Source organism: Falco naumanni, chromosome Z (genome assembly GCF_017639655.2).
Source record: "Falco naumanni isolate bFalNau1 chromosome Z, bFalNau1.pat, whole genome shotgun sequence".
NCBI lineage: Eukaryota > Metazoa > Chordata > Aves > Falconiformes > Falconidae > Falco > Falco naumanni.
In genome coordinates, this window is record NC_054080.1 from 50,828,444 (window position 1) to 50,850,605 (window position 22,162).

The 22,162-nt window shown below is 38.6% G+C and overlaps 1 protein-coding gene across 1 annotated transcript in view; it reads left to right on the plus strand.

Annotated features, from left to right (window-relative positions):
- The window catches only part of BNC2 (basonuclin 2), a 232,645-nt gene that overhangs the window by 124,032 nt on the left and 86,451 nt on the right, over positions 1-22,162 (plus strand). The window contains exon 3 of the mRNA XM_040579928.1: positions 10,340-10,575. Coding sequence (XP_040435862.1) covers positions 10,340-10,575 — 236 coding nt within the window. The remainder of the gene's footprint in view (positions 1-10,339; positions 10,576-22,162) is intronic.

Genomic DNA, 22,162 nt, shown 5'->3' on the forward strand with positions numbered 1-22,162 from the left:
AAATTCTGATTTACTAATTGCACTTCATACTCTCCAGAACTGGGATTAATACCACCAGATACTCATTGGCAACTCTGAAATACATCTAAGGCCACTTTTATAGCTATGATCTCCCTTGACTAACTATAAAATGCCCAGAGAGGTTTAGAATAAAGGTATTTCAAAAGCGGATGATGTTGTTTGGTGCCCATCATTACTGAATTTACATTTTACAGAGAAGGCATCGTCCCATGTAGACCACTCAATACCATAGGATAAAATCTTAGGAGATGTCTTCGAAAATTATGTCTTACCCTCTCTTTTTAAGGAGACAATCCAGTAAGGAAAAAAATAGACTTGCTATGTGCAAAAGCAATAAAACCAATGATTTTTTAATTAGCACTTGGAATTCCTCTTCCCAGACATAGTAGAGGCTGGTTTTTTGTAAGGTAGTAGTGAAACTACTTGATCTTGCCCCCTTAAGTGTGGTGCTGAGAAGTTCACTACATGGCAAAGCTTCAGGCAGGAGCAAAACTGTGCTTGCTGCTTGATTCCCAGATGAGCAGGATAAATTCTATGGGACCTGAGAGTGCAAATTACCAACGTGTTTCTGGGGCAGCCATGATGGACTTCTGCAACATTCATCCACAATTCTCCAGGCTGTTTAGGTGACAGTACCTGCTTACTTGTCTCTTTTAACACCTATGCTGCTGCACATAAATTGCTGTGATGTGCTAACCACTTTATCATTTTATTACACTTTATTACATCATAAATTTTTATATCTTCTTAACGATCCTACAAGAAGCTTAATTGTTTATAGGAACATCTTAATTAACTAGAGTTCACTAGGTTAAGCAGAACACAAATTGAAAGAGCTCTAAATGAAACAAACCCTACCGCTCCATTCCATATAGCTTCGTAAGGTTAAAACGGGATTTGACTGCAAGAATAAAAAAATCATACTGCTTTCAGATGTTACAAAGTAATGCTAATACCATGGGTAGATTTACCTCTGCTTTCTGTTTTGCAAATGTGAAATTCAATGGAAAAACTTTTCTTTTTTTCTTTCTCTCTCTCATTTTTTTTTTTTTTTTTATACCTACTAGGAAGAATAGGAAGAATTTAAATTTGAGCTGTAGCATTATGAGGAAACTTGCCCCAGATTAATTTAGCAGACAATAGTGCTACTTTATTATACCATTTCCATCTGGATTTTAGAAATAGAAAAGATAATACAAGAAATGTATAACATGAGTCTCAAAGACATCTCTAATTATATTCTAATTGATTACAGTCATTTTTTCTGAAGTATATTTAACAAGAGCTTTGTGAAATTGTCACAGTACATGAACTGGGGTTGGAAAAATTGATCTTTATGAATGGTACAACTAGCTGTATGAACCAGTCTTCGCAGGGTCTGAACATCTTCAGCTGTCAACAGCTCTAAGTCAGCAGGCTTTCCTGGGAAAAGTGAGTTGATTTAGCAAATGTGGGAGAGCATAGTTCTTGAACCAGAGTTATACCCCAGACTGAAACTTGCCTTTGTGAAATGCCTCTACAATGCAGTACTCCATCCAAACAGAATGATGTTAACAGGTGGGCAGTGCCTGCTGTATTTTCATTAGTTTTCAAAGCTGCATAAAAGATAGGATGCCTAGAGAAGTGGTGGAATTTCCCCCACTATAAATATCAAAGACTCAGCTTCACAGGGCCAGAGATAACCTAATCTGAGGTCCTGCTTTCAGTAGAAGGCTACATCAGTCTACAGAAATCCCTTCCAACCTGTGAAACTGTGGATCACAGTGAAATTCAAGGTGCATTTGGATTAAGATGGAAATCCTCCAGATCCAGACCACAATTCAGGACTCCCAAATGTGCTTCTGTCTCACTCTGTATAGTGTGTCAACCAGATGGTATTAGGACCATTAAGACACATATTAACTCCTATCTCACCATTATTAAGGGAGAAAATATTTTTGAGAAGGTGTTAATGGCTGATAGGAAGGAGGCATGTGGCTTTGGAGACAAGAGATAGGAAAGACTGAGGATGAATGACTAGGTAATAGAAAAAGATATGTTAATTTAGTGGCTTCCACTGTAACTTTTATGTTTCAGCAATGACACCATCTATCTCTGTTTCAAGGAGCGGCAAAAGTGGAGCTGCCTAGCAAAGAAGTCTGAGCCAGCAGTCAAGCGCAACTCCAGCACTAGCCGTGCCTGTACCGTGGGCACAGTTCCTTGAGGTCTGATCGGGGCAGACAGAACCAGGTGCTAGTAACTGGGTCCATTGACAACCTCAGGCATGACAAGGGAATGAGCCAGGTCAGGGGTCCATCCAGGGGCTCCAATCAGGAACAAAAGAAGTGGGGGCCAGAGACAGAGCTGAGGACCAGGCTGTAACATGGGTCTGACGGTCATCTGGAAGACAGGACTACAGACGGGCACACCTACAATGTACCTTAGATAGGGAATGAAGCTCCAGGCCTGAGCTTCAGTAGGGACTGAGATGGACTGGCATGGACTGAGAATGTAGGGGAGGGGTCTCTGGAGAAGGTGGTCAGTGCAGTGAAGACCAGTCGGTGAACTCAGGCTCATGACACTAGGGACTGATCAATAGCTGCTGTCTTTAGCAAAGGTGACAGATGATGGCAACACACACAAAAGCAGCTGTGTGTTCAGACGCTCACATACGTGATTGATATAATGTCTGTCTCCATCAGGGCTGAAGTCATCCCTTACTTAGGCACAAATGCACCCACTGACAGAGGAGGACTGCAAGGCCCAAATCCCATAGAAAAGAGGCTCTGTCTCATCTTCATACCATGGTCCCCATAGTCAGGTGGCTTCATTAATGCAGCATGTCCATGCAGGAAGTGTGTAGTAGCCCAGATGTTTTCCTGAGAAGTAGGAACAAAGATCCTTTACAGCTTGTCCCTTTGAACACTTTAGTTATCCACAAGGAGGAGGAAGAAAAAACCTGTTTGTTTGTTTGTTTATTTATTTATTTATGGGGTCAGTTCTGAATTAAACACATGCTCATGAGGTACCACTACCCAAAGTCAGGTCTAACCTTCTTTTTTAGGAGAAAGCCTTTTGGGGTTGTTTTTTGTTCTTTTTTTTAATCTGCAATCATGTTTTCTACTATCGAAGTAAAAGGGGTTTTTTTTGTATAGAAAGAAAAAATAAAAGAAAACACCTGTTTGGCTTGCAGGAATTGGCCAGGAAGGCCAATTTTTTTCCTGTTTTCCTGACAGGCCAAAAGCGACCAGCACAGGGCCCCTTTAAAAAGAAAAGTCAGGATATTTTTTTCCCCCTATTTCATGTGAGCATTGGCAGAAACTCTGACAAGCAGTTCTTCATATTTTATTATGTTCTTGTCTGGCAGAATCTCTGTCAGGCAAAAACCTTGTCAGCGGAAAACCTGTCGTAGGATCAGAGGAGACAAAAACAGGTGTCACAGAGGCAGTCAAAACTGAAGGAAAAAAAAGATTAGACTAAAGAGAGAAAGGCAGACAATTACATTAATGCCATTGCTTTTATCTTATAGATGCGTGTTATTATCTCAGGGTGCTGAGTGCGCAATTGCCTCAAAGAAAAGTAGACAGGAGACAAGGGGAAACTTGATAGTTATTAACTGAAGAGGCAGTGTGTCAAAGCTGGATGGGGTTCAAAGTTTTGCAAAGGGATAAAAAAAATTGCAGACAGCAAGCAACGTCTGTGAACAAACTGTGGTTCTGCTTTCGGCTACATAAACCTAGTAGCAATCTAAATGTTTCAACTTGGAGTAAGATCATAGACAGAAAAATTAATGAAAGTTTTCATTCAGACTTTTTTTAATAACATTTATTTTGTGTACATGCAACTGAAGTGCTGGGGTTTTTTTTTTTGATCTGTTATAAAAATGTTGTTAAGAGCATGAGGCATGGCGAGGCATGAAGACATTTATCAGTTTAGTTGCTGTGTTGTTTGGGGTTGAAACACCTATTATCAACACATGTTTAATTTTAAAATGCTATTAAGAATCCTTTTACTAAGTGTGAACATCTGTACATGCAAGCTGTAAATTAGAAGATCACATATGTGTCCCTCTGTCAGAGACTAAATGCATTTGGCAAATGGTTTCCATTATTAACTTTTAAATACAGTAAAAAGCACAAGGAAAAGTTGGTTTCGCCTGTGAATCAGAATATGCTTTACTTACTCGCCTTCTGTAATCTTTTGAAATCTACAATGTCTTAGAGAACATTTCTATCTGGATTAAATTGTGAAAGGGGTGAAGACAGAACTGAAATGGAGATCACCAAAGGATCCCATGTTGTAGCTGGAATTTATACCCAGACCGCTTCAGGATGTTCACCCACCCATATAAATGTTAATGTCCCATGCTCTCTGCCCTTGTTCCAGGGGTGAATGGAGTAATTTCCTACACCATAAAAATATTTGAGCCATTCAGTGGACACTGGCAAGTTTTCTTGTCCTTAGTCATCTTCTAAGCATAATATTTTTGAGGAGCAATTTTTTCCACCTACAAAATGGCACCATGTTACAGGTGGTAATAAATCTCCATCCTGAGGAAGGCTAGCTTAGACCACCTCTTATGACTGCAGTAGTTTGTCTGTCCCTGCAGCATTTTAGTCGTTCATAAGCTACTTTCTATTCTTGAAAGGATTTGTTACTTCTTTTTCTGTCATTAATGGAAAAAAAAGAAAATCTTGAACTCCAAAAATGTGAAGCTGTGTATATTCACTACTACAATCAACAGCAAACTACAGTGCTCCACATTGCCATTAATAATACTGTATCTGCTTTACCATACTTGACAGGCAGTTGTTGCAGAAGTGTTATGGAATCCTTTTAAGTTGGTATTTTATATTTGATCTGTCTGCCAATTTCAGTTTCTCTTGCTGCAGAAAGTGGCCTTGTTATTTAGATTTTAAAAAAAATATCTCTGGAAAGCTCTTTGTTGTTTTTGTTACTGTTTGGACACAGACTACCTTCCCCGCCCCCCCCCCCCCCCCCCCCCCCCCCCCCCCCTCCCTCCATTTTCCTGTTGACCCTTGAACAAACCTAAAAGATGATGACATTTATAAAATTCTATATTGTCATGTGTCTGTGTGTGTATGTACTCCAACTGTATACCTTTTTGGTAAGTTAGAGAACTGGCTAGAGAGCATGCAAGAAAATCTGGAGTGGGACTATTGCAGAGCCCAAATGTAAAACTGAAATGGAAGGAGTTCCATAATGACCTGTACATTCCAACCTATGGACTTCTTTGTGGTGTTCTGAGATACACAGCCAGGCAAATCAGCTGAGAGAAAGGGTTTCACTAGACCTTTTCATCCCTCTCTATGATACCTAAATACTTATCTAGGACCAGGAAATTGGCAAGAGGTATGTGTTGTTACAAACCCAATTACATTGAAAACTAAGATATTTTAGATTCTTTTATATTCAGTAAAGGCAAAATGTCATGCTTTCATTGTAAATATTAAAAAAAAATGAGACCTCTAAAATACAAAATTAATCGCTGCATACTTCTATTTCTTTTGCTCAACAAAAATGGAATGCTTTTCTTTAAAAAAAAAGCATGGCTTTTGCTTTGGTTTACCTTGCCTACTGCACATTGGGAATGAAGGGGTCTAAGGTCCGTGGGGACCTATGAAATGGCCACAGTATAGATGAAATGAAAGATTTTCTTTCTACTTCTATCTTTGCTAATTTCAGAGTTAGATAAGAAAACCAGTGCTGAAAATTTCGTATTTCATGTACTAATTATCCAATCAGTCATTTTGGGTGTTGAAGACAATCTTCTTTAACGTCTTCTACTACTTTGTCATCCTTTTTTGCCCCCCTTTTACGAAAGTTAAAATTCCTGAAAGAAGTACTTGAAATTTAGAATTTACCATGGAAATATTACTTAGCTGTATGCTGTTGTAGTAAAACACAAGGACCTTTTTAGGATGTTCCACAAAATTCCTCAGTAAGTATATGATTTTAAGATTCGTTAGATCTCTTCTTCCTCTGTCAGTGAACAGCTTTTCACTCACACTGAAGTAAAGAATATCAGGCTATCAGGGCAGTCCTAAGAATTGAATATGCTATTAAAAGGTAACCTTCTTAGTTTAAGCACTTAGTGGAAACCAACATAGTCATGTTTTCAGAAAAGATTGTGCAGGTTACAACCAAAAAGTCACAAACATGTTAAGACTTTTCTGGGTGAACTTTTGAGTGCACTGAAAGAAGCGTGAATAATACCTCATGCTGCACCAGGAAGCGACTTTTAATGCATGGCTTATGATATTCAGTCACTGATATCTTAATAAGGACACATCTGTTTATGTCATTTTGCTGGTATGATAAAACTCATTCTTTTATATAGCATGTTTCATCTTGAAGTCTTCTAGGCACTTGTGAAATCATACACTGCTGCAGATACTGTTGAATGTATTCACCTGAGAAACAGCATTGTTCATTAGCATATAGGAATTGAACCAATAGTTTAGCACAGAAATGTGAGGAATGCATTATTCACATGAAATCAGATGGGCAATTCAGGAATTTTTTGTGAGATTTGGCAAGAAGGCTAAAGTTAGTACTCTTGTCCTTACAGAAAACCCAACAGTGACACTCAAGTCCTTCTTTTATCTCTTATTTGAAAAAGTATGTGTCTAACAACATAAATGGCTTCTTGAATCCACCTAAAACACTGGCATTAGTTCACTAATGATACCAGAGGAGAAATTAGAAGTACTACAGAAAGCAACTTCTGTCAACTGTTTCCTTTAGCAATCTCTTTTAAAGAAAAAAGATTAAATTACAAATAGTGAAAAGTTTCATCCTCCTGCCAAGTGCAAGGGGGTTCAATAATCGATGATCTGATAGAATGTCAGATGTTTCCATGCTATTATTTCTCATATGGGTGCAAGTGCATTTCCTTTCTCTTAATGTAGAACTTTTTTTTTTTTTTTTTTTTTTTTTTTTTGGTATCATGAGGTCTGTCTTCAGTTTGCAAATGTTCTTACACACCCATGCAAAAATGCATGCTTTGTTGTGTTGTAAGTTACACATTTCTGTGCGTATCCTGACTTGTACTTCAAAAGGATGAAATTCACTGCTTATTTGTTTATTACATAATGTGCAGAATAAGACCACAAATCAAAATTGGAGATAATTTCACTGTCACTTGAAATGTTAATTCAGCAGCAGACTAATTCTTATTTGTGTGTGTGTGTGTTTTGAGAAGTGGTCGTGTATAGATAATTTTACTTGAAACAAATGTTGCGGAGAAATGGAATAGTACAGGATAGCTTGTGAAAATTTCTGTCCATTGGTCAAAGAGTGTGTTTAGCAATTTAAAAGGACCTTTTTAGTATTTCTTGTTTTCACTTCTGTTTCAGCTAGGCCTTTCCAAAGCTATTCTCCTCAGAGTGGTCAAATTACATGAAGCCGGGTAAATGTCCACAGAGTTTTGTCATCTCATTCTAGTTAGTAGTTTTATAACTCATTCAATAGTCTTTAGATAAAAACATCTTACAGTCATTCTGTCTTGGGCCAAAGTAGAATCATGACCTTAAAATCTTCAGCAAGCCAAGTCTTCTTTAGCTGGAAGAACTTGCTTTTCGTCACTGCAGGCATAGGTTTTACTCTTAAGTAAAGAGAAACAAAGACAAATATTAAGATGTATGAGCAGTACAGTATGATACAGTGATTAAAAAGCATTGAGTATTCAGAAAACATTCATTCATGTCTTGAATCCAGTCTGAATTTGTATGGACTTGGAGAAGGCAGTTAACTTCTTCGGACCCTATCTCATTCTGCAAGACTGAAGGTGGAAAGCTCAAAATGATCCAGATCTACTTAATTATTTTGTCTGGTAGAAGGTGTTACATCTGTTAACACTAATATTATTTACAGCATTCTTATGGCAAGTATTAGTAGGGTTTTTTTTTTTTTAATATTAGCATTTTATTTTATTTTACTTCTTCCAAATGGTTGGTCTGCCCCCCCAGGTACACATATATATGCAGCACAACCTGCACACTAACAAAATCAGTTTTCTGGCCTTTCCACCTGAGTACTTTGATGACACATCTGTTATGGTAGTAGCAAAATAACCATGTTACAAAAATACCATACATAAAGGGGGGGGGGGCGGGGGGAAGGGGGAAGTGTGTGTGTGGGGAGTACTTGACCTGGTTCATCTTTAAGCAAATCCCATTCATTAGACCTTGTAAATAAAAAAGTCTCACATTCAGTCCCACATGATGAAGCCTATATAGCTGAAGTTCTTTGGAAGAAGAGCTTTTAGAAGAAAAATTGCACCCTTCACATTCTGCAGTATAAATGTCCTGTGGAGAGACATAGGACTGCAGTCCCTAGGCTTGCCAATTCCTTATCTTTTTTGAATGTTAAATTAATATTTAAAGCTATTTATTCAAAGTTGACTTAATCACTAGAATAGGAAAGATCAGACAAATCAGTTGCAAGAAGTGAAGTATGAGGAAACCAGAACTCTTTGACAAAGTATTCCTTGGAGTAAATGTGTTGAATGAAGCCAGCGAGTAAATGATAAGGGCCTTTGCGCTCTGGATGTAAGAAAGCAATTTATCAAGAGTACATGAACTCTCCAGTGACCATAACCCACGAAGAAACCAAAGTAGAGGAGAAGTCCCTATAAAATTATTTTAAATGCTCAGAAAGTTTTGTTTTAAAAAATCAGTGAGAAGCTTAGGTGCTGCAACATAGTCCATAAAATGGAAAGAAAATTAAATTTAAACATTGATACTCAGTAAAGTGTGTGATGTCATGTGCAATTCCATCATATTTAACTTCACAAGGGGATAAAAGTTACCTTCATTCTGCAAACCTCCCCTCCCCTCATCTCTATTCACATCACAGTGAATAACATGGAATTCACACAGAAGGGTAAAATGAACTAACCTGCTCAAGTAGCAGAGAATTCTTGACAGAATTTATGGTAAATCAGGGGAATAAGTTTTAATGTTTTTAAAAGGCTGGAGTTCAGAGTGTATCTGTTTGGTTTTTTCCCCCTAGAGGTTAAATCTCAAACCTTTAAGAGTCCAAATCAATTTTGCTTACCTTCAGTTTTGGTCACCAGTTAATCATAAATTTTCTGTAATTTCTTTATGAATATTGTAGTCTCTGGGGCTCAGCTGAGCACCCTTCTGCTGTAGGAATCACAGTTAATTGTAACCTTTGGAAACTAGGCCTGTTTTGGCCTGCATCTGTGAAAAAGAGTCGCTCGATGACAAGTGGTGTTTCTCAGGGTTCAGTACTGGGACCAGTGCAGTTTAGTATCTTCGTCAATGACGTAGACAGTGGGACTGAGCACACCCTTAGCAGGTTGCCGATGACACCAAGCTGAGTGGTGCAGTCAACATGCCTGAGGGACAGGATGCCATCCAGAGGGATGGGCCCATGTGAACATTATGAGATTCCACAAGGCCAAGTGCAAGGTCCTGCACCTGGGTCAGGGCAACCCACAGTATCAATACAGGCTGGGAGATGAAGGAATCGAGAGCAGCCCTGCGGAGAAGGACTTGGGGACACTGGTGGATGAAAAGCTGGACTTGAGCTGACAATGTGTGTTCACAGCCTACAAAGCCAACTGTATTCTGTGCTGCAAAAAAAGTAGCATGGCCAAAAGGTCGAGGGAGATGGTTTTCACCCTCTGCTATGAGAGGTGAGACCCCACATGGAGTACTGCATCCAGCTCTGGAGTCCTCAGCACAGGAAAGACATGGACCTGTTGGGAGTGAGTCTGGAGGAGGGCCACAAAAATGATCAGAGGGCTGGAACACCTCTATTATGAGGACCAGCTGAGAGAGTTGGGGTTTCTCAGCCTGGAGAGGAGAAAGGTCTGGGAGAGAGCCTTTCAGTACTTAAAGGGGCTTATAAGAAAGACGGGGACAGACTTTTTTTGTAGCAACAGGACAAGGAGTAATGGTTTTAAACTAAAAGAGGGTTGTATTAAATGAGATATAAGGAAGAAGTTTTTTTACGATGAGGGTGTTGAAACACTGGAATAAGTTGCCTAGAGAGGTGGTAGCTGCCCCATTCCAGGCAACATTCAAGGTTAGGTTGCATGGGGCTCTGAGCAACCTGATCTAGTTGAAGATAGCCCTGCTTATTGCAGGGGGGCTGAATGAGATGACATTTAAAGGTCCCTTCCAATGCAAACCATTCTACGATTCTATGAGTCTGTGAATCATCCATGTGATACTCCTCTGGAGAATAAGTGCATCTGCCAAATTCATTATGTTTAGATAATCCCTTGGGATAGTTTTCTTGTCTTTTCTTTTAGCTCTTCTCTTATACTTAATTCCTTTTGTTTCAGCCTTGGACAAGCTTAGTACTCAGCACCTCTACCACCCAACCCAAGTGGAGATTGTGCAGTCCAATGTTGTGTTTGACATCAGCAGTCTGATGCTTTACGGTACTCAGGCTGTGCCTGTGAGGCTGAAGATACTACTTGACCGACTCTTCAGTGTACTGAAGCAAGAGGAGGTGTTGCATATTCTACATGGCTTAGGCTGGACACTTCGAGACTACGTTCGAGGCTACATCCTTCAGGTAGGAAATAAAGCAAAGTATGTTTCCAAACCCAGTTAACCAGTGACCATGCACCCAAAGAGGTAGAAGGATGTGGAGTAAATTTAGTGTGGCATGTTGAAGACTAATGATGGTGTTGGCAAAATAAAATACTTGATTTTTCCTAAGCTAAAAATATGCGCGTTCCTTCGTACCGTTAGTATTTATTTGTACTTGCTTACCCTTATTGTAGGAAATACCTTAAATACTGCAAATACTGAGGTTAGCTAGCTGCATGCCTGATTTGGTCAAAGGCAACTGGCAGGTTTTCAAGGGCTACTGTTTGACTTAAGAAACTAAGATCCAAGTCACCAGCTCCTTCATCTTTTATTTCCTTCTTTAGCAAAGTATCTTATAATGTGTAGATAAAATGGGGGTTGTGATCATGGTTGTGTTGGGAAGTATCCTTACAGGATAATGTATAAACAGGAAAATCCTGTTTATAAGGCCATTTCAAAAAGGTGGCTTTAAATAAAATGTTATATACAGATTGGTTAAGATAAGATAAGCAAACAAAATGTAAAATAAGTAAACAAAAGATGCACAGGCTTGCTTTATGAGTATGGTCATGGATTCATATAGTTGCTTATCTGAGGAATTTCATCATCTGTGGGTTCCAAAGTGAGTTATCACATTTTATAGACTATCTCTGATTAAGAATCTAATACTATGTTTCTTAGTTCTGTTAATTGCTACTGACTTTGTGGGAGCTCTGCATCATCTAGAAGTCACCCAGTTATTGAAGTGGACATGGCTGAAAAACTTCAAAAATTCTAGTTTCTGATTTATTTCTTTACTTTCTTAGGCAATGACAGCGTGCTTGGCACTATACAGAAAATACAGGAATCTTTATTCCTGCTCTGAGGAATTCTGACTGTATTTTTTAATTCCTCTTCAATTTACTGTCTTTCATGAGAAAGAAGTAAATTAGCCTTATGTAATTATATGGAAATCTTCATGTTCTGCATTCTTAAATATTTTCTTAAATGCTCTATACACAGATTTTTTCACAGAAAAGTGTTCTGAATTGTAGAACAGATCTAGAGAAAGCGTAATATAAAGGTTATTACTTTAATAATGAGATCCTATTATTCTTATGAGGCTATATAAAGAATGGAGCTCTTTAATTGTTTTAGGATTCTCTCAGGCATCTATTTTGTAAAAGCTGAATGTTACACATATTCAAATACAATAGAATAATTTTTTTTCCATTACCAGTCTAAAACTTACATGTAAGTATATACCCATTATATTTGAACAGTAGATATCTACAGATTTTTTATTATATATATGGATGGATATGTATTTATATGTATTGCATTTAATAGGTAATTTAGATACAGATCAATAAGAAGATTAGAAATATGTACTGTAATGGCATTGTATGCATATTGCATCATATTTTAGATTCCTGGATTCTCAATGCTACTGATCAACAGGGCTGAAGAAATATAATTTGCAAAGGCATACATGTAAAGAAATTCATCCTTTCTAAGATATAACATCAGAAAATTGCTGTTTACAAAATGCGATTAATAGGTGTATTATATTATAAGTATAGAATGTAATTCAGTGTCCCTTACAGACAAGACAACTTACTGAAATTAGTAGTTTTCTTGTTTGGAAGGTCATAGAATCAGGCTCATATTGATTTTGTTTTAAGTATCTGTTGGAATGATCTTCATATATGCAAGAATGTATTGTAATATAATTACAAAGAGTTTTATACAGAATGAGATTGTGACCTGTAAAGGCCTATAATACACCATCAGGTCTGAGTTCGGTTTATCTGGCTAAAGCTCAATCACATTGTAGCCCGCAAGGCATGAATTTTACCATTACTACATTCAACAACAATATATTGAATATTATGTCAGTTAATAGAAAACAATTACCAATGGAAGTTAAGGGCAACCGTTACAGTCTTGCCACATATTGACTTGGTTAGCGCTCAGCTGTGGATTGTGTTGGTGGATGAATGAAGACCTATGTAGGTGTAGTCAAGCCTGCCTGTTAGTTTAGCTCTAACTTCAAAGAATCACAGACTGGTCAAGGTTAGAAGGGATTCATCTTGTCCAACCCCTGTCGCCAGGCAGCACCACCTGGAGCTTATTGCCCAGGACCATGTCTGGATGGCTTTTGAATTGCTCCAAGGATGGAGCCTCCAAAACTTCTACAGGAAACAAAATGCATTTTGTTTCCATTAAAGCTAGGAAGTTGAGTATATAGCAGAAACTGCTTAGTAAAACATACATGAAGAGAAATCTTAGGAAAATTAACCCAATCTATGATAATAAAAAGGTCTTGTTTCAAAAGTAACTCTACTGCAACTATCTGATAAAAAAGGAGAAAAGAGACATGCAGGGAAATTTGAAAGGAAAAGTGTAATAACAGTAGAACAGTGAAAGTACCTACAGAATTATAGGTAATGCCTCCTTCAAGCAAAAGGTGTTGTTCCATGAAACTTGTCATTATAGAATTGGAATTCTTCACAGAATTGTCTGAGGCGTGTAAACTCAGCTTTTCCACACAAAAAGCTTCTGACAAAATGCTGTGAGCCTCCTATAGCAAAACTAGATGTATCAAGTACCAAAATAAACAATCCAGAATATCACAGTTATGGTATTGATGGTGGACTGTCATGCAGTGAATTCAGAAAGATCTGACTCTCAGTCTGGAAATATAGTTCTTTTTTAACTTGTCTGTGCAAACCTGTCTAAGTTATAACCTAGTCCAGGCAGTGCTGGGAAGTTTACCATACATTCATACATATTCATTGTACATCAAATACACAAATATATATCTCTAGGAAAATGTATAAATTTGCTATAATGCTATAGTTAGAGAAGCATAAACCAGTAAACTAGCTTGTTTGTTTCTGTTCTTATAAAAATAACAATTTTAACTTGTAACTTGACAAAATAATGGATCTCGCGGTTGGGGGGGGGGAGAGGCATGAATGGCAAAGGAAGTTTAGTAGCTTTGGGAACACTTGCTCAGAAATACAGAACTTACTTGGAACGTACAGACCTTGTACTCTAAGTCTCTTCTGCAAGGACTAAGAAAAGTACCAGAACAGGAAAACGGAATGATTGTGACAGATCCCAGAATACTTAACCCTGGTTCAGGTTCCAGTATACAAGAGATTTTACAACCTGGTACAAAGTTGGTGGTTTATGCCTTGGGAAGGTCTGAGACATCAATCTGTGCTGAATTTTCTCTTAATCATGATGTAAATGTGAAAATACTTTTAAACATTTTCCCTAAATGGAGTTTTCTGAAAGGTGGAAAAAACCAAAAAAGGATCTTAGGGCAGATTTATCCTTTCAAAATCAATTATTTTAGTATTTCCAGATATTTTCTTTTCTGTTCAAGATCCATAACAAACCTCCTCTTCCCATGAAAAAAGAAAATACTTTTTCTCAGTAACTTTTGAGAAAAACCTCATCATTGGCTCCACTCAAGAAACAAGAGAAACAGTGCCTTTCCGATTTGTTTATGAGTGATGCAAGGTGGCCGGGATTATTTGTAATACCCTTATTTGGACTAATAATATTTCTAAATAGCAAATTAAAAAGCAGTGGACAGAGAAAAATGCAGTATTTATTGCTGCATTGGGTGGATGCATTAATGGAGCACAAGAAGTGAAGGAGCCCTGAAGCCAGCCGAGGTAATGTGATAACACCACCTTTCGCATTTGGGCACAGTCACAGCATTGCCAGTAATGGCTGAAAGGCATTAAGACCTGGCAAGCTTTCTCTGGTCTCTGTGCAATAAACCTAGTTTCTGGTGAATAGATACCTATCTTTGACATGTCAGTGAGTGACAATTTGATCAGCAGTCTCACCAGATTGCTCACAGGATTAACAATTTGGAGGAGGAGTTGTTCTCTCCTCTTTAGAAGTAATCCCCCAAAAAAGCCATACTGCATAGGGAAACTTCCTGGACTGTGTCTGCTCCATGGACATCCAGAGCACTTCAGTTTCTGGGCTTGTTTATCTGGTACCTATCTCAAGGAACTAAGTTATTGTATTTGGTGTGGAGCTGTTGGTGAGCCTGTAGGTTTTCTTTTTGGGAAGGGCCAACACAACAATTCTCTCTACATGATGAGAAATAATTCTGTCAACAACCGTAGCTGTTTTGGATCAGATTCTGCACCTGCTACTCAAATAGATGTGATTAGTGGCTCTATTGATAGGGTGACGTTACTTTTGCTATAAAGAACAGCTCAGATGTGAGTAAGTCTCCAGCCCTGGTCTGGTTCCAGCTGAGCTGAGTGAAGAGGTAACTTTGCCAGCTGTTCTCCTCTGCTCCGCCACCAGGATAATGCTTTACCCTGCCCATTTGCTAGTGTAGATACATGTGTAATCGCTCCCTAGCCAGGTTCTCTCTAAACAAGCCAGGGTAGAAAAGTCTTCCTGCTAAACATATGCAAGTTAACTCTGATTATTCTGAGGGGAAGGGGCTAGAGAGCAATTATGCCACTAGCAGTGAACAGCTGGGGCATTCAGCTTTTACACTGGTCCAGCTGCAGATGACAGGACATGTGGCCATAAACTGACTCTGCAAATAGTGATTCAGTGTTTTGAGTAACAGCTCAACACTTTTTCAACTGTTTTGTGATCAAATAGTTGTATTCCCTTAGCACAAAAGGGGAAAATAAATATTGTCTTTACAGTGCAAACTAGGAAGCAGAGGCACAGAACATTGGCAGAATCAGGCAAAGGGGCTAGACCTAGGATTCCCACTCTTTACCATTGTTCCCTCAAAAAGAGTAGATTATAGTCAGTAGCTCATAGGCAGTGTCTTGGCTGCCAGACTCTCTGGTGCCACTCACAGCTATGAGCAATAAAAAAAAAAAAATAATCCATAAAACCAAAATCAAAACTAAAGCCAGCTGGAAGAGTATGGGTAGCTTATTGGCCCAAAAGGTGACTCACTGACAAAAGTTCATGCACTGGACTAATCCTAAATGAAGGTTTTTTCCGTGGCAATATCAATGCAGAAATTCAAAATCATTAGATAACGTTTTCTGCTTTGGGAAGACTGGAAATGGGAGTGTGATACATTTCCTGCCTCTGTGGTTTCACTGTCAAGACTGCTAGTTTTGAGAGTAAGACAAAAATCTGAAATTAATGACATCCTCTGCCACTGCTGACTTGGGCTTGTGTGCTTCTTTGCCCACAGATCACCAACACAATCCATACTTTATGAATTTAGTTAACTCTTCAGATGATGATCAAGAGTGACTGTGGTTTATCCTCCTATTGCAGCACTGGTTCTGTAGGGCTAAAACAACTGTTGAGCAAGAACAGCTGTTTCAGTCACTGAAGTCAGCTAAGAATAAACTCTCAGAAGGAAATTCAGACATTTTCTCAAAAGACAACATCCCATTAACTAAAACAAACTAATTCAAATTGTGAAATACATAGTGCAGGTTAAATAACCCACTTCTGAAATTTTAAAATAAAAATTTGTTAGATACATTCTCAAATCACATGCTCACACGTATTGATGTTATACTTGACTGACAATTCCTCAAATTTTGTAAAATATAGTTGCTCTTGGTGGAATGGGTTGTTTTCATTTGCTATCCTAGTTTACCAGAACCAGATTGTTCATGAACACCATTCTTACACCCAGATTAGGTCAAGATATTTGGGGAGAGACCTTAGAAAGAAAGGCGAGCATCCTTAATAATAATGCTCTTAATTTCTTTTCTGTTCTTTCTCTGAGTAATCCCTTAGTACCTCATCCCTTCTAAGCAGGTGAAATATTAAACGTATGCACAGATGGAAATTGCTTTACTGTTCTTAAAATTAAATATTACCCACCAATGGCTTGTCTGTGGAGGATTTCAGAAAAGCATGGGTTCTGTTGCTGTCTGACCTCTTTTAGAGACTCTAGAGTCTCAGTTTTCCAATCTGTACTCATTTGCCTCCTTTTAAGATATTTGAACTTTTGTTACAGAGCCCAAGTGCAAGGGCTACTTAATTATACAGCTTGTCAAACAGCCTCCATTGCTTAAACATAAGGAATATTAAAAAGAAAACAAACAAACATCAGCTCTGAGGAGATCAGCTTTTCCAAGGTAGACAACTGGTGTCAGGTCATTGTAGTGATGATATACTTTCAGTTCAATGTAGTCTGCTATGATCACAAGTCACATGAAGTTTCTATCATGGTTTATTTTTTTTTCCCAAGTGCCATCAGTTGATTTACTGTTTTTTTCTTTTCTAACAAGAACACCTTTAAAGTGTTGGTATGCTCTATTATTCATGATGAAGAAAGTTAAGAGAAATAGTCTATCGAATTCTGATATGGATGGAAAAAAAAAGTTTAGTCTTGCAGCCCGGTGAAAGTTTGATGACAATTATGCACCATTAGTACAATAAAAAATATGTTTTCCATGTGAAATTTGTGCATTTATTTAATTGAGAATGATTCTCATTTCTCATTGGTCTGTTTGTCAATCTCTTAATTAATACTTTGCGCTTGTTCAGCTGTTACCATTGGAGGACTTCCATGCATTTTAAGCAGCATTTACTTAGTCTTTCTATGTCTCTATGAGTAGTATGGCCTCTTTTTGCATAGAAAAACTGATGCAGATAAGGGTTAAGAAGTTTATCTGGTGAAGACTGTAACAAAGCCAAGGTACAACCAATGTCTTTCACATGTAAGGTTGTATGTCCCATAACTTCCACCCACATTTAAGTACTTTATAATGAAGAGAGAGTTACCCTTTTACAGCTTTATTTACCTCTTTCAGCCTTGTTAGATACATTTCTCTCTTGTGTTTTCTTTTCTCCCTTGTAATTATTGTTTAACACTAACATACATCCTTTTGTTATAACATTATTTTTCAACAGTGGCCCTCAGAGCAACCAAGGCTCAAAGATGGGTAACATTTATCGAGACTTCTACTCTCTCAGTACAGATGGGATTTAAATCTGGGTCTCTTTAGTATGTGCCTTGCCTTTTTCTTGTTCTTTGGTGCCTGTCTGTTTACTCCTCCCTCTCTTTCTGCTCCAACTTTGATATTCTGTTGCCATTGCCTCCCACCCACCCCCCTGCCCCATTTTTCTTATCTTCCCTTTTCAGCCTCACCTCAATTTCGCTGCCCCTCCTTCTCTGATTTTGCCACTTTAGCACAAAGAGATGGAAAGGATGTGTTAGATGAGGTGTCCATCTCCTGAGTTTTCCATTCTTCCCACAACATCACTGCATGCTAATATTTGCAGCTGTGACCGTCTGGAAGAGTTTCTCTTCTCACATGTGAGCCAGTTTAGCATGACTCCCCTGCACTTCTGTGGAACAGAGATTCTCTGCTATGCCTCTTGCTCTTTTGCATTCATCTTAGCTGTACTAAGCTAGGAGTGACTATCCTGTGACAGCTTTAAACAGAGGATAGAAAGAGCTCAGATAAACCTTTAAGGACTGAAGAGGGAGACAGGAGACATCACAACAGCTGAGCCAGAGGGAAGCATTTGGGGTGGGGTGGGGGGATGGGGGGTGGAGGTAGTTGTGCAAAGCAGTGCCACTTGTTCTGCGGTGTGAAGTACTTTCAGATTTCCTCTGTATCTATATTCTCTGTATTCATCTCCCTGCTTTTTTGGTGCCGTACCTCTAATAGTAACACACTAGTAATCACACTAGTACTGCATGACTTTATTTATCATGATCGTTAGCACTTGAACTGAGAAAGAGTAAAAATAATGTCCAAAGAATTTGATGGCTCTTCTGAATGCCACCAGGACAAGTTACATGACAACAGATGTCTCAGTAACATGCAAAGATCATTTGGATTTCCAGAATATGTGCAGCTGGAGAGCTGTGCTATTGCTGCTCTGTGTCTTGCATCTTGCAGGGGTAATGAAGCAGAGGGCTGTATAACCCCTGGTGATCAGCAGCAGTATACATGATGCTAGTTCTTAATGACTACGATGAAATAGTCAGTCTTTATAACCATAGTATTTCACATGGCTTAGAAATGCGAAGATGGCCTTTTTAATGGCAAACATTTTTGGCTGTCAAAGGCCAAAAGGAAAAAAAGAGAGAAAGAGAAGGAGCACGTGAGAAAGACTTTTGTGTAGCTCTGTTTCTCCTATCTGGAATGTATACTGTTTACAGTACTGGGGGTGAGAAGCCGTGATTCCACTGACTGATGTAGTTTCACACAGCTGGACACAGCTACTGGGATGCAGAGCATGGAAATGGCTGTTACTGAAGGTCTGTCAGGCATATGCCGGGACTGTGTGTGCTTGCTTTCTAAAATGGAGCCGAAAATCTCTTCACCTGCCAAGGCTTGAGTTCATGGTCCTGTGTTTCTCTTGTGATAGCTGATGAAATCACAAACACCTAAAGCAGAGTGGGGGATGCAGGAGGTGGGAGGAATAGTTCACTCCCTAGGCTGTTTTAGGTGTGAGTGATGCCATCAAGCATTGCAGGAGAAACACAGCCCTGAACTTGGGTCTTGGCAGGTAAGCCAAGGAGGAAACTATTTCCAGCTTTCTTGCTTCAGAATGTGTTTGAATTTCTATTAACCGTTTATGATCACAGAAGTTTTTCCATGAAATATGTATATATGTGTGTGTATATATGCACCTACTTAAATAATCTATAAATTTTATTTATAGATTTTGAGTGTGTATGTGTGTGTGTGTTGAAAGTCTCTGGTTTTGAGACTGATTGTGAATGAGGGGAAGGGAGAGAAGAGCTTTCCTCCTAGCCTGGAAAATAATTTTTCTTGCTGACAATGCCATGCTGAAACCTGTATCGGAACATATCCAGCACTATGTCAAAGAAATACAACCATTGAGTTGAGGATGGGGTCTTGGGGTTACTGTCCATCTCAATTTTCTTGTAATAAATGCAGTGACCTCTCACAAAATAAAGAAAACAAAAGGGCATAAAGCTATTGATTGCAGGGAAATGTGTGTCTGCATGTGGAAGGGAGAGCGTTGTGCCAAGAATCCAAGGAATTAACATCAGTCTTCTCACAACATACAGCTCAGATATTAGAACTTCTGCTTTTTATAGACTACTCTCTTCAGAGAGGACCTTAGGCTGAATTCAAATCATGGCTCTGGAGGTGATAAGGTTGTGATATTAACCATTCAGCTACACATCAATTGAGAATAATTAAATTGGAAAGTATGGAGTCCAGACCATGACACGCTAATGGATTTAAGATTATTCCTAGTTTAGACACCTTTTGCTCTGAGTATAGAGGTGGTTTTGATTGTCTGTGTATCAGCACTGGCTTCAAGCACTTCTGAAATTTAGGCCCATAGACACTTAGGAATCAGGAAGGGCCACAGAGAATCAAACTTGTCATCTGTCCAGCATCAGTTGATTTACTGCTTTTCTTGAAGTCCAAGGAATCTCAAGAGGACTTCTTTCCCTTGCAGCACTGATCTTTCAATGAGGTGCTGGTGCCTGTCCTGAGCAATAACAAGGAATAACAGTGAAGTGTGAGTGACTCTTATTAGGAGGGGTAAATGTCATTAGCACTTAATGCTGCCTTCTAGGCAGTAAGAGCACAGTGTGGAATGTAGACAGACAACCCACTTTTACTTATCAAGGTACATTTTGAATCTAATGAAGATGAACTCTTATATTTTAATTAAGAAATTTAGGGGTTTTTTCTGTGGTGAAATATCTTCTGTGATTTGGTTGTCATTTTGCACCATGTTCTAGAATTTTGAATACTTATGGTGAAGCCAGGAAACGTGTATTAGTCTACTGGCTCTAATATATTAACTAGCTGCATGAGTCCTTTGTGCTTCAGCTTGATTTCTCTCCTCCCCCATGGCTTTTACAAAATGTTCTAATCATCCCAATTAATACTTGGATGTTGTTAATTAATGTTTATGAAGTGCTTTGAGATCATCTAATGAAATAGAATGTGTAATTATAATTGTTCTTTAGTCAAATTCTGAAACATCATCACCACTGGAACAGTAGTTTCAGTAAATTTTTCTGTAGTAATCTTTTTAGCAAATGGAAGAAGAATAATCTGTTTCATTTCTTTCATTTTTACCTTTTATAGTAGGCAAGGTATGTCTGTTTATACCCAGCCTTGCTGGATTCTTCATGATGAATCTTGCCAGAATTGCACCCTGAAGTCTTACATTCCTTCTGCTGGAGAGGGTGTGGAAACCTGTGTTGCTGACTGACAGTCATCCTGCAGAGAAGGAAGTCACTTGTAGGACAGGTGGATTTTAAAGACTTCTGGCCCTGTATATATTGGCCTGCTGGGTTTTGCTTGTATCTGTAGAGGTTGCCTACTGGATATGGTACTAGAGTTAACACCACTACATTTTTATCCACACTGTCTGGATACTGTAGGTCTTTAACTTCTGTCCAAGTTGTCATATGGTGCGGACAAATAGGAATAAAGGAAATGAACCTGCTCATCAGGTTGCTTGCAACTTACCTTATGTTGCAACAGGCTTTCAATTAAAACAGAACAGCTTTCAGACTGTTTGGACATAGCTAGGACAATGCATGGGCAGCTCGACTCTGTTCAGCTCCATATATAGCTGAATTAGTGCGTGGTGAATGGCTTCAGAAAAGGACAGTCACTATAGAAACTCAGCATATTAATATGAAGCACTTCAGTATTACTAGCCTCAAAGATATGAAGGTCATAAATTCAGATTCAGAATATTAGGGAACTGGTTTAAAATATTAGAATTAATATAATTTATTTTTTATTTCCTTTTTATGCTGGAGAGTGTTAGGCGTGTATTTTCAAGCTGCTTCTTCCTGTTCTGAAACCTACCATAAAAAAAAATGAAAAATGAAACCTTCTTTAGACAAAAAGAAAATCAACACAAGAATTCCAGGAAGCAGGTACAGTAAAAAACTCCCACCTTGTAATATCAAGAGATTTTGATAAAATTGCAAGAATTGGCTATTCTTCAGTAGCATGCCTAAATACTAAATAAAACATGCTGTGTAATGTTACAATCCACAGAAATGCTTTTTTCCAACGCATCTCTTTTAGAAAGAACTCTACAAAACAAAATTAAACTTAGTTTTAAAGAATTTAATTACTACTAATTCAATCACTTTCCGTATTTAAGCTGGTTTCTTCCTGATAGGAGTTTTTCAAACAGTACCACGGGAAGCAAAACAGAGCTCTTCTCTTCTCTTTGGTAGGCTCAAAGAGTTGCGAGGTAATGGATGTAAGTCCCATGACATCCATTTTCTGCCACAGCTGAAAGCAGAGATATGTTTCTGGGGAGGAAAAAGGATGAGGAATTAATAATGTCTGTAGCAGATTGCTCACACAATACATTTGCGGTGAGGCTGCAGAGAACCTGCGCGTTACAGAAAGAAGCTGTTCTTATACAACAAACCAGCAGAGGTGGTGTGGTCCAGAGATACAATGGCAGCTGCTTATGATGTGCATGCCATATCTGACCTGGTCGCTTACAGCCTTCTTTTGGAAGCTGTGGCTTGAGGAGTCAGTGTTCCCTCAGACACATACAGCTAGCAAGTTGTTTTTACGTGACGAGCTTTAGGTGCACCTTGAAAGAGTACGTTTCTCATAATGACTGCT